The sequence below is a fragment of the Aspergillus viridinutans genome, assembly GCF_018404265.1.
Source record: "Aspergillus viridinutans IFM 47045 DNA, scaffold_1, whole genome shotgun sequence".
NCBI lineage: Eukaryota > Fungi > Ascomycota > Eurotiomycetes > Eurotiales > Aspergillaceae > Aspergillus > Aspergillus viridinutans.
In genome coordinates this window covers 4,812,702-4,827,930 of record NW_025091217.1, presented here as the reverse complement: position 1 = coordinate 4,827,930, position 15,229 = coordinate 4,812,702, and the positions used below count along the sequence as shown (strand labels likewise).

Here is a 15,229-nt window from a genome sequence, read left to right as displayed (position 1 = left end):
ATTGAGCAGGCCAATTGCAATACTCCACACTGTGCTTCGATTGCTTGGCACACTGTCAAATAATGGATCAATGTACCTCTGTAGACAAATTGCAACGTTCTATTGATGTAATCAGATGGTAATGATCAATTTAGTACCTTAGCGTAATAGTAAATAGATGGACAGAAGAAGATGAGGATCAAAAAAAGAGTGGCAAGGACTCGTGATGTGCGGGCTTTTTGGGGTGGGAATGATTTAGCGTCCAGAGTGGGTTCGTTTGTTTGCAGGCGGGAAGCAGCTAATCGATAGATAATCTTGAGGCTTCTGAGCTCATGGAGCTGAGACTAAGACTGTGAGACTAAATAATAATAGCAGCCACTCAGATTGAGAATTCATTGTACTAGGATGGAGTTTAGGCAGATAGAGTACCTAAGCAAGGTACTACTACTACGTAATTAGCAGTCTGTGCAAGGCAAACACTGGTATGTTACCTGTCCAGCTGATAGATCATAAGCAGTTAGCAACCAGCCAAGTTGACAAGGAGAATCCTTGGAATAATGGCTCTTGTGCACGGCCGTTGGGAAAGACAGGTAAGAAGGATTGCATATCAGCCCAGATCAAGGGTTTGAAAAGATGTGTTGTCTTGGATACTAGAGAGAGGTACTGTAGACATAGATGTATGCATATCGAATATCAAAGCGTTGGATGCATGCATGCATGACAAGAGGCGGTCTGGAAGCTTTCTGCATCGATTGAGACACATGGGTTGTAGTTCACCAAACCAAAAGGTTGGGGAAAAAATGATAATCCAGTTAATCTAACTAGTCCACTATACTGGATCTGAGTTCTTCTATTAATAACGACTGACTTGAGTCTTACCAGGTGGTGTAGTGCTTTGAACTTTGTGTTCTTAAACATCCATGGATACATACCAACCATGAGAGATGTTTTAGATCATCCGGACACTCGGGACTGAAGGGTGGGACAAACTATCTAATCAGGAAAAAACAAATAACAAACGTCAAACGGCCTAACCAGGGCCTCATGTACACAAATGAAAGAGTTCGATTCGGATCTCGACATATTCCTCCATAGGTGTTGATGATTGTACTTTGGGTCATCAGGTAGATCTGCAGATGGGTTATAACTTCCCAGACCAGGTATAAATTCCTGAGGACGTTGTTTGTGATTGAACAGGTACACCACCCCTGAAAGCCTCAATCAGCTGTCAGCCACTTACGCAGAGTGATACTTCTCATACTTATGAGGCATTGAAATTCCGGGCCGCACATCTCTCATAGTGAATATTTATTGCTTTAACTAAGTGTCGAACGTCCAAGGTGTTAGACTGGCGTCATCGAATGTCGTTACTTCAAATATGCAATTCAGACCACGATGGAAATCGAAAATTCAACATATAAAGTTGGATTTGGACTATAGTCCAGCGTCCAGAGTACCCATAAGGCTGGCAATCAACGATCTTCAGCAAACGAAGCCGCATGGTATGATTGCAGCTCGGACCATTCATCGATCGAGGTAAGCAGTAAATTCTTACTACCTGCGGTATATCGAAGATCTATCTTGACTCGTTCTCCAACGATTTCCTTGCGCCTGCTGACCAGTCATCTTTCTGTCTCACCCCAGAGTCTAGAGCGTTCATTGTCTCTCAAAAGGGTGGACTCGAGCACCACTTGCGTTTTGAAGCCCATGTCTGACATCCAATCTCTTCCATTCTACCCATAATCTCTCCTCCTCATCGGAATTGTCCTTCTGCTCCATAAGCCAATCAAAACTTTCAGTGGAGCTGTTGAACCCCTGTAGTGTTTGGGCATGAAGCTCAGACCTTGTTCAATTTATAGAATCCCTTTGAGAACGTTGCCAACTGGCGTCTCCATGGCCATTCATGCTTCTACCCTAGACAAACGATGACAGGGACGAGTTAGACACGATCCTTGATCCCGCGAAGTGGACTGAGAGAGAGTAGTTTTGAGGAAAATCAAAATTAAAGGAAACACTCAGACACAGGATCGATCCAAAAGAGAGGTGTTAGAAAGATACCTTAATGAAGGTAGTCATCCGACCTAAGGAATACGTACACCTAAAATATCGGCGGAGATGCATACCAAGGTAACCTACAGCTGTTGAAGCCCACTGAATTTTCTTGATTTTGGTTGGAATTTTGTGCTACGTCGGAATATTTTTAACAATTTTTCATTTTATTTCATTTGACAGTAATAGACTAGTAGTGATATAGACTACTCATACCGCCTGCTAGAATTTCGCCTCCCAGGATCCACAAGCTTCAGCAGGCTCGAACGGAGCTAACCAGACTATGGAGTAGATAAACCAGTCCCAGAGAGAAAAACAGAGAGTTCTCGACTCCGTCCGGATCCTGCATGGCGGAGCCCGCACACCGTCATTCCACCCAGACTAGTTATTATTCCTTCGTCCTCGATGATCAATCCTCAGCTGGATCTCTCCATTGATCTGCTCCTCGACCTTTCTTCCTCTCACCTTCCCGATCTCCTCTTCTTTGGTTATCGTTCTATCTCTTGTATGGTCCAATGCTTCACCATATAGTAGGGGTTTTTCCTTCATCCCTGTTCTTGTCCTCGTTCCCACGTATAGCTTTTTAATCAATACGCGTTTTTGTTCTGTTGTACCTATTGTCTGCATTCTTCTATTCTTCTCACTGCGGTTTTCTTGCTTTTGTCGTTCTGCGTCGGCTGAATTGGTACCGAGGTTCGTTATCACGACCAGGAAGGGGAAAACGAAGAGCTGCAGCGTTCGTTCAGTCTCTACAAGCCTACATAACAGTTAATCCGCAGGCCCTCTACTTCTCGACTGCCCTCAGACCTCTGTTCCTACGCTGACAGTCGTTTCCGGCCCGACTCCTACTCCAACTCGCTGTACCTACCGCTTCTTTTTCGTATCCCTCGGTCGAGACGGAATAATACGGCAATTGTGTCATGGAAACGTTTTGATGAACCTGTGATTGTGTCGGATATTGCGCGGAGGATCGATCATGATGGCATCTCATCAGGGAACGCGTGAGCTGTTGGCGTACCTTCGCACAGCCTCCCCAATTGTACTCCTCCTTGTTTTTGTCGTGACTTTTGTGACCAACTCCATTCGCACTGCTAGAACTGTGACCCAAAATCGCAATGCAGTGTGCACAGGACCGGGTGGACGACCTCTACCGAAGCGGTCAAGAAGCACAATGGTCGTTGTGAAAGAAACACAGAAGTTCTCTCAGAGCGCAAAGCTGCTTTTCAAGTGGCTGTCGGCTGCTGTGCTCGTCACTTTGGTTGCCGATGCCGCCATCAACGTGGCTCATGTTATGGTTGCCAGATCGGAGCACTGGTGGTGTGGCCAGGCTGTGGTGGTAAGTCGGACACTTGAACGATTGATGCGTCGGTTGTCGACCCAGCGGCTGATAAATATGTCAGATCTACGTTGTGGGTTCATTTTTCGTTTACGCGGTAATCCTCGTCTCTCTGTTAGACAGTAAACCCTCTCCGTCCTCAACCCAGCTCATTCCATGGATTATCGCAATCCCTTTCGAATTAGCCATTGTGGGGGCCTCCCTTGCTATCTACTCCACCGTTCACCATGAACCCGTGGTAGGGAACCCTTCTGGTGGTCGACTACGGCAGGGCTTGACGGAATGGGAGTCAATGGAGATCGTCTCCAATTGTATCAGAGTACTCATTTTGGCGAGCTTGGTTATAATCTACTTGTTCTGCTCGATCAGTGCGAGGACTAGTGCACGGAAGGCAGCCCGAGATCAGACCCATGGCCCAACCGAGTCGACAGGATTGCTCGATCCCGCGCACGCAGAAAGAGGCACTAATGGCACTAATGGCACAGCTTACGGCTCGACTCATGCCGCTCAAGGAAACCAGCAGCCTTCCAAACCGGCCGATCCATGGGTCCGTCCAACCACAGTTCCGTCAACCAGCTGGTGGGAATATCTCAGTGGCTATTCTTTATTCTTTCCTTACCTGTGGCCTTCCAAGTCCCGTCAGTTGCAGTTGATTGTGATCATCTGTTTCGTGCTGATTGTTCTCCAACGTGTCGTCAATGTTCTGGTCCCCTACCAGGTGGGAGTGATTACCAATATCTTGTCGAAAACTGACGGTGACTTCCGTGTCCCGTGGTTTGAAATCTGTCTCTACATTCTTTACCGGTGGCTACAAGGCAATCAGGGCTTGATCGGTTCGCTGCGGTCTAGCCTATGGATCCCAGTGAGCCAGTATTCTTACATGGAGCTTTCGACAGCTGCCTTTGAACACGTGCACGGTCTCAGTCTCGATTTCCACTTGGGAAAGAAAACCGGTGAGGTGCTATCTGCCCTGAGCAAAGGCAGCTCTATCAATACCTTCCTGGAACAGGTCACTTTTCAGGTTGTACCAATGCTGGTAGATCTCTGTGTCGCCATCGGATACTTGCTTATTGCCCTTGACGCTTATTATGCACTCGTTGTTACTATCGTCACCTTTTGCTACCTTTATGTTACCGTACGCATGGCCCAGTGGAGAGCAGAGATCAGACGACAGATGGTCAACGCATCGAGGCAAGAGGATGCTGTGAAGTAAGTATTTGCCCATAAAACATCAGGAGGAAATTGAAGGCTGACATGGTGGATCAGGAACGATTCCATGGTCTCATATGAGACCGTCAAGTATTTCAACGCAGAGGACTACGAATTTAACAGATATCGGGGCGCCGTTTCGGACTATCAAAAAGCCGAATACCATGTGCTCTTTTCTTTGACTTTGATGAATACGTCCCAGAATACCGTTTTCATGCTGGGTTTACTGATCACATGTTTCATTGCCGCCTATCAAGTCTCTCTCGGCCAGCGGGATGTCGGCCAATTTGTGTCCCTTCTCACGTACATGGCACAGCTTCAGGGGCCTCTCAACTTTTTCGGCACCTTTTACCGCTCAATCCAATCGGCGTTGATTAACTCGGAGCGACTGCTAGAATTATTCAGGGAGCAGCCCACCGTGGTCGATAAGCCTGGCGCAATGCCTCTGGCTGTATGCAAAGGTGACATTAAGTTCGAGGATGTTGAGTTTGCGTACGATACCCGCAAGCCTGCCCTAAATGGTCTTACGTTCCATTGCGAACCGGGCACAACCACAGCACTCGTTGGCGAGTCAGGCGGTGGCAAGTCAACCGTTTTCCGTCTCCTGTTCCGATTCTATAACGCGAGGAATGGACACATCCGAATCGATGGACACGATGTGGAAAAAATCACGATTGATTCGCTCCGAAGACACATCGGAGTTGTGCCTCAAGATACGGTTCTTTTTAACGAAACTTTGATGTACAATCTGAAGTATGCCAACCAGAACGCTACGGATGAGGAAGTTTACGAGGCTTGTCGCGCTGCCAGCATTCATGATAAAATCATGTCCTTCCCTGATGGCTACAACACCAAGGTGGGCGAGCGCGGTCTCCGACTCAGCGGGGGGGAGAAACAGCGGGTGGCGATTGCTCGAACCATTTTGAAAAATCCCCGGATCATCCTCTTGGATGAGGCGACGGCAGCACTGGATACAGAGACGGAAGAGCACATCCAAGGCGCGCTATCGACTCTTTCCCGTGGCCGCACCATGCTGGTCATAGCACACCGCCTCAGTACTATTACCACAGCGGATCGCATCTTAGTCTTGCATGAGGGTAGGGTGGCAGAAAGTGGCACGCATGATCAGCTACTGGCTATGAAAGGCCGGTATGCTAGCATGTGGCGCAAACAGATTCGAGCCCAGCGCGCGGCCGCAGAAGCGCAAGTTCTCCAAGATCGCGCTCAACGTCTGCGAAGTGCATCTACGACTGGTGTTGGAGACGATAGCTCCAGCCAGTCTGATGAGGACCGCAACGGCAAAGATCATCCGGCCACAGCTCGACCAGCGCAGGGTCAATATTCCGGCAAATCTTCGGATGATAGCCAGAAAGGGTAGAGTATGACAACGGTTATAGCGTCATCCACCCACGTCTTTATTCTCCTCGGGTAAAGGAACAGTTCATACTATGGAGAGCTATTTCGTTTGTCACTATAGAGTTGACGGAGTGATGAGATACCATTCTCGGGGTTTCCGATTGATTTTCTGTCTTTCCGTGCTGTCTTGCCGTCCTACTATTGAGTTATTGGCGTTCTGAGTGGCTTACGTGATGGCAAGAAGTTTCTGGGATTTTGTAAATGCCTGGCCTTTACTTTGCAGCACAGGTGGAACAAAACGGTTCAATGCTTGGATAGCAAGAACATTAGACTAATCTATCTAATTACATCGCCAGAACGGCTTCTTTGGCAGCTTTACTCCAGGGATTTATGAAGTGAGAAGGCCAACTTCCGTAGGAAACAGTAGTATGCTTGATGCCTGAGGTCTTCACATGTCCCCAAAGATGACGGTGTTTGGGCGGATTGCCATTGAGCAGGCTCCGATTGGCTGCCGCTTACATCACCGTTCCCCATGTCAGGTCCGTCAGCCTGAAATTTCAGGCATTAACATATTCTAGCTCAACAGCTTTTTCGATTCCTGGGCATCCTTTCCCATTGAATCGGTCAGTGTCGAATACCATTTTAACGGATATCCCACAGAGGTTCGATCGCTAGAAGAGACTTCAACAGTCAACGTCTTTGCTTTACACTCACCCGCGGAATCATTTCGACCTCGATGATGCAACCTCCATCAACCCAGTTACTCCGAGCACTGCGCACCAGCATCTCCGGCACCCGCACTGGCAATCTCTGCTCAACTATCCCTCGATCCAGCTCTGCCATACGGTCGACTGCTCTATTGGGACCTTCCCGCCGCAACAACAGCAACCATGCCCGCCCGACCCGAATGATCCCTCGCTCCCATACGCCAAAGCCAACCAGCCATGACCGAGGCCCACCTTCGAAGGAGGACACGCAGACAGATTTCGCCGCGCTCAATGTGCTAGGCAATATACCCGCGCCGACGACCGCCATTGATGCCTGCCTTGATTCCGGGTTTCATCTGAATAGTGGGGTCAAGGTTACCGGTGGAGATGGGGTGCTGCTCGTTGGCGGGGAGGCTTTCGCCTGGAGGCCCTGGAAAGTCAATGAGGGCACGAAAGCAGGCATGTTGAATAAGAAGGGCCAGTTTGAGGTGGATGAGCAGGCGTGGGGGCTCCTGGGGCTTGTGTGGCCTCGTCCTGGTGAGTCGGCATTTTCCCCGACACTCTGCTAAAGGCGTGCTGACCATGATGGATTTCCTTTTGTGCTAGACTTGCTACTTATTGGTATGGGGGCTTCGGTGTTTCCCTTGTCCCCTGATACGAGGCGACATATCAATTCCCTGGGTATTCGTGTTGAGGTGCTGGATACTCGGAATGCAGCTGCGCAGTTTAATTTGCTTGCTACCGAGAGAGGCGTTTCGGAGATTGCTGCAGCTATGATCCCTATTGGGTGGAATGGGAGGTAGAAGACTGATTCTTGTACATATGTGACTATGTCTGAGGGGAATCGGTCATTGGTGCTTCTGTTATACCCATCCATTCTGTCCGCTATTTGTACACTATTTAATACATACACTCCAATAGTTCTTTGTACATCTTCATCGCCGTAGAACGTCAGAAGATAATCAGTGCCCAGATGCAATCCAGGTCCTATTCTAGGTACAGTCGAGAGACGCAGTCCCTACTGTAGGTTGGTTATCTCATCGTGGCTTATCAAGCGAATCAGCGCGTGACGTATTCCGAGTCCCGTGAGCTGCCAAGCCCAATGCAGCTGCAAGCCACAAGGGAGTCCTGATCCCAGTTTCAGGATTCCTCACTTTCTCGCTTTACGCTCGTTAAATGATTCAGTGCATCAAATAGGTCTTGTTGATTCCATTCTCTAATTCATCTGAGACATCCTGCCTAGTATGGCGCGAGACGAGCCTCTTTTGGCTCCGCGCCCTTCCTCGGAGAACGCCTCGATTCGGAATGCGGAAGAGGAGGACGCACTGCTGACCGGAGAGCGGACCGGGCGAGGCCAGGAACGACGGGGCTGGCCTTTCTGGCGAGAAGTCGGTCTCTTCAGCTGGGCGCTCCTAGCAACAATTGCTGTTATCGTGCTCGCAGTCGTCTACCAGCATGAGTCGAGCAAGACGGATGTTGGCTCGAGACCCCCCTGGGGTCCTGGAGGAAAGCCGACCGGCAAACGCAACCTGATCTTCATGGTGTCGGACGGAATGGGCCCTACCAGTCTTACCATGACCAGAAGCTATAGACAATTCGCCGAGGGACTGCCGATTGACGACATTTTGGTGCTGGACGGCCACCACATCGGAACTTCGAGGACGAGGTCGAGTTCTAGTCTGGTGACGGATTCGGCTGCCGGTGCGACGGCTTTCTCTTGCGGTTTTAAGAGTTACAATGGTGCCATCTCTGTGCTTCCGGATCATTCGCCCTGTGGAACCGTCCTCGAGGCTGCGTCGTTGGCCGGCTACAAGACCGGACTTGTTGTGACGACTCGGATCACCGACGCCACCCCTGCTTGCTTTGCTTCGCACGTGAACATGCGACAATACGAAGACCGGATCGCCGAGCAGGAAATTGGCGAGCACCCACTCGGGCGCGTTGTCGACCTTATCTTTGGTGGTGGTCGTTGCCATTTCCTGCCCAATTCGACCGATGGGAGCTGCCGGGCAGATGATCGCGACTTGGTCAGCGTCGCAAAGGAGAAGGGATTCAGCTACCTTGATGATCGGAAGGGCTTTGACTCACTGAATGGCGGATCAGAAGCCAAGCTGCCCCTCCTTGGTCTGTTCGCGGAGAAGGACATTCCGTTTGAGATTGACCGTCGTAGTCAGAACGACGTCTACCCGTCCCTAGAAGAGATGGCGCGCACTGCACTCAAGATACTCAGCGATGCTACCGCTGATAGCGAACAGGGGTTCTTCATGATGATCGAAGGTTCCCGTATTGATCATGCCGGACACGGTAACGATCCCGCAGCGCAGGTCCACGAGGTTATTGCGTACGATAAGGCATTCGCTGCAGTGCTGGATTTCCTCGAGAAAGACTCGACGCCCGGTGTTGTGGTTAGCACATCTGACCACGAAACGGGTGGCCTGGCCGCCGCTCGGCAGCTGCATGCCACCTACCCCGAGTACAAATGGCTTCCCGGGGTTCTGGCCAACGCCAGCCATTCCACCGAGTTCATTGACAACAAGCTTCAGGAGTTTCTCTCTACGGAGACGAAGAAGAACGAGCAGCAACGTTATGTTCGAGAGCTCTTGGAGAAAGGTCTAGGCATTACCGATGCCACAGACGAGGAGATCGATTCTATCCTCGATCCAAATTCGCCGATAAGCTCCCAGTATCAGTTCGCCGGCATTATCAGTCGAAGAGCGCAGATTGGCTGGTCGACCCACGGCCACTCTGGTAAGTGCCAGCCCCTATAGCATGGAGCAGTGGAGATCGGCTAACCGTCGCAGGTGTGGACGTCAACATCTATGCATCCTCTTCGAAAGATGCCTGGGCTCTGGTTGGGAACCACGAAAATACCGAGGTTGGGCAGTTTCTGGCAGACTATCTTGATCTAGACGTGAAGAACATCACCATGCGCCTACAATCATCCAGCGCCTGGTCGTTCGCGGCCGTTGAAGGAGTGTCTTCCACAGATCGGCCCTTCGCCTGGCTAGGGGATCCTTTGGGCGAGAACGTCCGCACCGAGGGCTTAGATACCTACCACGGAGAGTTCAGGAAACGCTCTATGGACGTGGACGGCCTGAAGAAGAGGGAGTGCGGGTGTGGAGGAATGCACTGATTTGATTGAACAGGGTTATATCATTTCCTCCAGGAGCACGGCGTTTGGACATATTATCATATCAAGCATCAATGACATTATTTATAGCAACCAACCCCAATCACACCGTCGGGTTCAGTTACCTCCTTTTTCCACCATCATTCATCACCATTCATGACCACCCAGACGCCTCCCACCAAACAGAATTAGCTACAAAGCAGGGGCAGCGGCGTCTCCAGGAAGAGCGAACATCGCGCTGACTACCCATTGCGTCGATCACGAAAAAATAAAAGAAAACAAAAACATACGACAGCCGGGATTCGCTGGTGGTCACCCACCCAACTACTAACCGGCCGGCGTGTGGCTTAAGTACGGCTGAGCGGACGGGAAGCCCTGTTTTCCACACCCTGTGGTCGTATGTGCTGATCATAGGGGAACAAAAGCTTATATAGGGCTGATATCCACGTGTTATTATAAACCCTAATGCGCTTGTCTCTAGCGGTATTCCATCAAACCCTTGGGGTCATTGATAGAAAGACAAATCAAAAGATCCATTGCATTCCAATCCATAAATGAGTACATCGATGCCACCCTTCCCCTACCTAGCCATCTCTGCCTTACAAATATCATGAATCTCCTTCCAGGCCTGAGCCTGAAGCCTCTTGCCTTGGTCGCTCGTAACCAGTTCTCCGGGCCTGCATCATTGAAAAGGAGATGTTCAGTCTATGTTCACTCGTCCGTGTATATATCAGGTAAAGAAAGACTTACGCCGCAAAGGTATCATTGGTCCAAAATACCCCATGCCCTCGTAGGCCCAGCAGGGTGGCACTCACCAAGGACCGACTGCCTGCATTAACTACGGGGGGATGATTGGGCCGGACACGCGCGATGCGCATCGCCTGGTTTATTTGAGTCGGGAGGATCCTACGATTAGTTCGGAGGTTCATGGGGAGCTTGTGGAGAAAGCTGCTCGAGGCGTACCATGAACGCGAGATGGATATCTCTCGGCCGGAGGTGTTAAAGGAGGCGGCGGTAGCGGCGGGGATTGAGGCTGCGGTGGTGGAGAAGTGGCTGGCGGAGGACGTTGGTAATGTGGTTGACGAGGAGGCAAGGAAGTATAGAGAGATTGAAGGGATTAGGGGGGGTTCCGAGGTTTCTTTTTCCAGGGCAAGTATGAGTGGGATGGAGAGGATCTGCAAGAGTTTATGGAGATCATGGGGAAGGTGAAGGCAGAGGAGTGAAGTGAAGGAGGTCCTTGACAACCATGTAGGGACTAATTGGGCATGTTGATCGTTGTTATGTACAGATGGTGGTCTACCATATTCCCAGAGTTGATTGCTAACGTACACGAACGGAGCTTTTTCAGTCTCGGATTGTTCAATTTTGTGTTATGAATCTAGCTACATTGTGAGGCCGACTGGGTCGCTGAGAAGCCAACCTTCGAACAGCTCAAACGGAGCCTCACTGTTCTTTTTGAAGCTGTACATACGACTGACTCCTAGTGTGAGTTTTCCGTCCTCTAGATACGCCTCCATGATCCTCCCGTGCTGTGGAGTCATGAAGGATAGAAGTAGAACCTGCTCCAAGTTAGTCTTATGTGCAATTCAATCAAAGAGGAGATTTCACAAGCTACTGACCGGGATTGTCTTATACTCGCTGAATTCAGGCTGAGAGTACCGCACTTGCATCGCCAGAAGGATGTAAGCCAACTCATGTGCTCGGATGTCGTCGCCAGCTTCTTCCTCGCTGTAATGTTCGACAGCCATCGTTACATGCGGTAATCTCTGATGATCGACCTCGAAGAGTGCGGACAACGGGTGTTCTGATCGGCCGCCTAACGGTCCATAGCCCAAGTATATCTCAGACAGAGTAGGACTGTCATCCATGCTATGTAGTAGACATGTCCATGTAAGATTCTGCATTCAAAGCGTATGAGACTTTTCACTTACCTGACGTAGCTCCATTCTCTAGCTCGCATCAACACTGATTGCCTTTTTGGCATGTCGACTCGTAGAGCATGCCAGATGTGATGGTTTAAGACCATCTCGATTTGCTGCACACGGGCCTGAGGCTCAGCCGCTAAACGCTCGTCGATGGTTGCCTCAGGACCAGTCTTGGAAGCCACTTCAGCATCATACTCGTCAAGCAACAGTAGGTGTGGAGTCCGCTGCTCGACAAGCCGTCTGTAATCAGGCTTGATAGGATGTTGGGCAAACCAAGCTTCGGGTATGGCCCGAAAATACTGAGGGTGTTGGGTGGGGGTCAAAGGCTCTTCCAGCTTGATAGAAACAACGTTGACGCCTATCTTTTGACACTGCGAAATGGTCAAAATCTCTTCATTGAGTTTGGAAAGTCGGTGGAGGATCCGAGCCACCGCGCGTTTCCTAGTATCTGAGGTGGGGGGCATCGTGTACTCTATATGGAGCTTGAGTGACAAGACAGGATGAAGTTAGATGAAGACGATATGTATGTTTTGTAGACAAAGATGGAGCAGATGAGGAAGTTAGATGAAGAGGATGCGTTTGTTTTCTAGTCAATGTTGGAGCACATGATCGCATGAAGTATAGGTTGTCGTTGTCATAATTCACTACTCGACTAAGTAAGGTACCAAGGTTCCAAGGTAACGGCCCGTTGGCCGTTGCTAAGGCACGTCATACCCGCCTCAGGTGTTTGCGAATTGCACTTAGTTAGCTGTAGGGCCAGGGCTCAGGCCTCAGGGCAAGGGCTGGTGACCAGATCTTTCATATCACCCACCACCACCTTCCGTCTTCTCACCCCCTCCCTTTCCTCTACACATCGATGATGGCTTGGCGAAAGTACTGATGTATGGACGGAGGGTAATAGAGCTCATCGAAGGCGTAGAGTTGAAAGTCTGGGTTGTTACAGTTGGGATGTACGTTGCTGTGTTGACGCACAGGTCTCTGTGAATGCATTGCGAGATGCTGAGAGATAGTGAGTGGTTCATGAGCAGAAGAAGGATTGCAATGGGAGAGGGCCGTATACTCTACTGTGTATGTAGGAACAGCGTGGGATGAAAGAAAGCTTGTGTAGTTAAGTGACTGGCCTAGAGTCCACTACAGGAAGACTGTGAGCCTACAGAGCTTCAGGGACACTTTATTGTAACAATCATGCATTGACTAGGCTATTACACTGTCAAGACACCAACAGATGCAGAAACAACCATAATAGTCGAAACATGAGCGCAATAAACCTCCAGCAGGCCGAGAGTATTAGCGGAATGGTGCATATGCATATGCATATGTGTATGTGTATGTATATCCAAAGGCGGGACTCGCCATGGGAGATGAGAACGGTCTCTCGAGGTGGGCGCAGTGTCGTTCCATGCGCACATCATTACTTTAACATGAAACATCCGAATCAGAAACGGTGGGTCAAAAAATGAACTAGTTAATCGAGTGTATATCAAAGGCGTTCCGGTCGGCTTCTGAGGGAGAGGGGAACGCCAGGTATAGAACAAGAAGGGTAGGGCAAGAAGTAGGACATGCGCCGAGATGACGTGAAGAAGGCATGCACAGGAATATCCAAGTCATGGGCAGAAAAGTATAAAGAAAGAATATCCAAGAAAAAAGTGTGGAAAGTGTCAAGTACCCCGTTCACAGGGTGACCAGAGCAACAACGGCAACCAGAACAGCGAAGAAGGAACCATTCAGGACTCGCTCGTTCTGAGACGGAGCAGCGTTCTTGTTGCTGCTGGCAGAGGTCTCGCTGCCCTGGCTGAATCCGGTGGAGCTGCCAGAGCTGCCCGAGGTGCTGGTACCGGAGCCGCTGCTACCGCCCTGGGAATTGCCAGGCTCGTTTCCAGAGCCACCATTACCAGAGGGAACAGTGTTGGCGCTGCTGCTGGTCTTGTTCGCAGATCCCGAAGCCGAAGAGCTGGCGCCAAGGTTCATGTCAAGTCCGGTAGCGCCAAAGGAGGCGAGCACGGTGTTGTTGTTGGTGATTTGAATGGAGCTTTCGAGACCAGCTTTGTCCTTGAAGATGTATGCCTTGCTGCCCTTGACATCAGCACCGCTGGGAGGGTCGTAGCATTCGACGGTGATTTCGCCGAAAGTGGCGTAGTAGTAACCGGTGTTCTTGATGTCTTCGCTATCCCAGTTGATCTCACCGCCGGCCCAGGCAATGGTACCCTCGGCGTTGCTGGCTTGACCAGCGGGCCACAGGGACAGCTGCATTCTGGAGGGCGTCTGAGGGTACATGTATTGCTTGCTGGTCTCGTTGTAGGTGGATTCCTTGGTCAGAGTTCTCTTCACCTCACCGTCGACAGACCATGTGATGGCCTCGGGCTTCCAGTCAATGGTGTACTCGTGCCAGGCGCCAAAGGTGTCACCACCAGGGACGGAAGCGTTTCCGCCGTGGTGGTCTAGGGGGGAAAAATATGTGAGTTAAATTGCAAAAACCATGGTCCGCGATCCACCATTGAACTTACAGTCAAGAATACCCTGGAAGTAGTAGTTAGTCTGAACATGGGTCAGGTCGGCACCAACGAACTCGTAGTCGATCTCGTCCTTGGTGTCAGACAGCAGAATGAAACCGGTGACCACACCAGCGCCACGACTGCTCTTGATCTTGGCCGAGATCTTGCCGTACCAAAGGTAGTGGTTGTTTGCGATCAGGGTGCCGACGCTGTTCTTGGGCATGGTGAGCAGGAGGTTTCCATCCTGAACCTTGGGAGAACCGCTGTAGACCCAGTCGTATTTGGTGGCATTGCCCAGGTACTTGGTGTTCTCAGCAGCGCTGTCGAGGTTGGACCAGTCCTTGTAGGTCTTGCTCTGGCAAACAGGTTCAGGGGTACAGGAGTCGAGAGAGAAGGACGTGAGAGGATCGCATCCGCCCAAGCAGTAAGCGCCCGTACCACACTGGCCGTACACTGAGGTAGAGGAACGGTTAGGTTAGGTCTGAGCAACTAGGTAGTCTGGAACTTACGAGAACAGCAAGGCCATTCTTCAGGGCAGTGAGAGTCCTGGCTGCAGCTTGGAGGGTCGGAGGCAGCCGAGACTGTTGTAGCAGCCAGAGTGGCCAAGAGAAGTGAAGAGCCGATGCGCACCATGGTGGCTGATATTGTACAAGAGAATGGATATGTACAGAGACTGGGGAATAAATGTGTATGGACAAAGAAAGATCACCAGGAGGGTGGAGGGATGAGGGAACTGTGAAGAAGAATCAGTAATGAGAAACACAGAACCCGTTTGAATATTACAAAATTTAATGGGTTCTTTTGAGGAATGGAACGTACCAAAAGATTGAGCGAGAGTTGAACCAGACCCAGAACTCGTGAGGGTCGGAGTGGAACAGGGGACAATTATATGGAGAAGTATGCAAAAGATGACGCACCAATCAACGAAAGGCCGCGGTAGATTTTTCAACGAGGGGAATCAGCGATTGCTGGGGAATAAGGGTGAAAGAAGAGGAGGAAAAGAAGGAGAAGCAAATAAGAATAAGAGAAACGAGTGTGGTTCTTTT

At 50.2% G+C, this 15,229-nt stretch overlaps 6 protein-coding genes and 1 non-coding gene across 7 annotated transcripts; 4 read left to right on the top strand and 3 right to left on the bottom strand.

Annotated features, from left to right (window-relative positions):
• Window positions 1-3,007: 3,007 nt before the first annotated feature.
• hmt1 (putative vacuolar ABC heavy metal transporter (Hmt1)) lies at window positions 3,008-5,951 on the top strand (the record flags this gene model as incomplete). The annotated part of the gene is made up of 3 exons (XM_043266502.1): window positions 3,008-3,364; window positions 3,429-4,573; window positions 4,631-5,951. 3 exons carry the CDS (start codon window positions 3,008-3,010, stop codon window positions 5,949-5,951), a joined length of 2,823 nt encoding a protein of 940 aa, XP_043122437.1.
• Window positions 5,952-6,668: 717 nt separating this feature from the next.
• On the top strand, window positions 6,669-7,439 carry Aspvir_001379 (Mth938-like domain-containing protein; the record flags this gene model as incomplete). The annotated part of the gene is made up of 2 exons (XM_043266501.1): window positions 6,669-7,173; window positions 7,243-7,439. The coding sequence occupies 2 exons, from the start codon at window positions 6,669-6,671 to the stop codon at window positions 7,437-7,439; spliced, it is 702 nt and encodes a 233-aa protein (XP_043122436.1).
• Window positions 7,440-7,880: 441 nt separating this feature from the next.
• On the top strand, window positions 7,881-9,769 carry Aspvir_001378 (alkaline phosphatase; the record flags this gene model as incomplete). Its single annotated transcript, XM_043266500.1, has 2 exons — window positions 7,881-9,384; window positions 9,438-9,769. The coding sequence occupies 2 exons, from the start codon at window positions 7,881-7,883 to the stop codon at window positions 9,767-9,769; spliced, it is 1,836 nt and encodes a 611-aa protein (XP_043122435.1).
• A 280-nt stretch (window positions 9,770-10,049) lies between these two features.
• Aspvir_r0003 lies at window positions 10,050-10,169 on the bottom strand. Its single transcript, XR_006253194.1, has one exon. It is a non-coding gene; the product is annotated as a 5S ribosomal RNA (ribosomal RNA).
• A 524-nt stretch (window positions 10,170-10,693) lies between these two features.
• Aspvir_001377 (uncharacterized protein) lies at window positions 10,694-10,989 on the top strand (the record flags this gene model as incomplete). The annotated part of the gene is made up of 2 exons (XM_043266499.1): window positions 10,694-10,831; window positions 10,888-10,989. 2 exons carry the CDS (start codon window positions 10,694-10,696, stop codon window positions 10,987-10,989), a joined length of 240 nt encoding a protein of 79 aa, XP_043122434.1.
• Window positions 10,990-11,148: 159 nt separating this feature from the next.
• On the bottom strand, window positions 11,149-12,155 carry Aspvir_001376 (uncharacterized protein; the record flags this gene model as incomplete). Its single annotated transcript, XM_043266498.1, has 3 exons — window positions 11,149-11,325; window positions 11,386-11,635; window positions 11,698-12,155. The coding sequence occupies 3 exons, from the start codon at window positions 12,153-12,155 to the stop codon at window positions 11,149-11,151; spliced, it is 885 nt and encodes a 294-aa protein (XP_043122433.1).
• Window positions 12,156-13,362: 1,207 nt separating this feature from the next.
• Window positions 13,363-14,816, bottom strand: utr2 (putative cell wall glucanase (Utr2); the record flags this gene model as incomplete). The annotated part of the gene is made up of 3 exons (XM_043266497.1): window positions 13,363-14,129; window positions 14,196-14,636; window positions 14,693-14,816. The coding sequence occupies 3 exons, from the start codon at window positions 14,814-14,816 to the stop codon at window positions 13,363-13,365; spliced, it is 1,332 nt and encodes a 443-aa protein (XP_043122432.1).
• Between the last annotated feature and the right edge of the window lie 413 nt (window positions 14,817-15,229).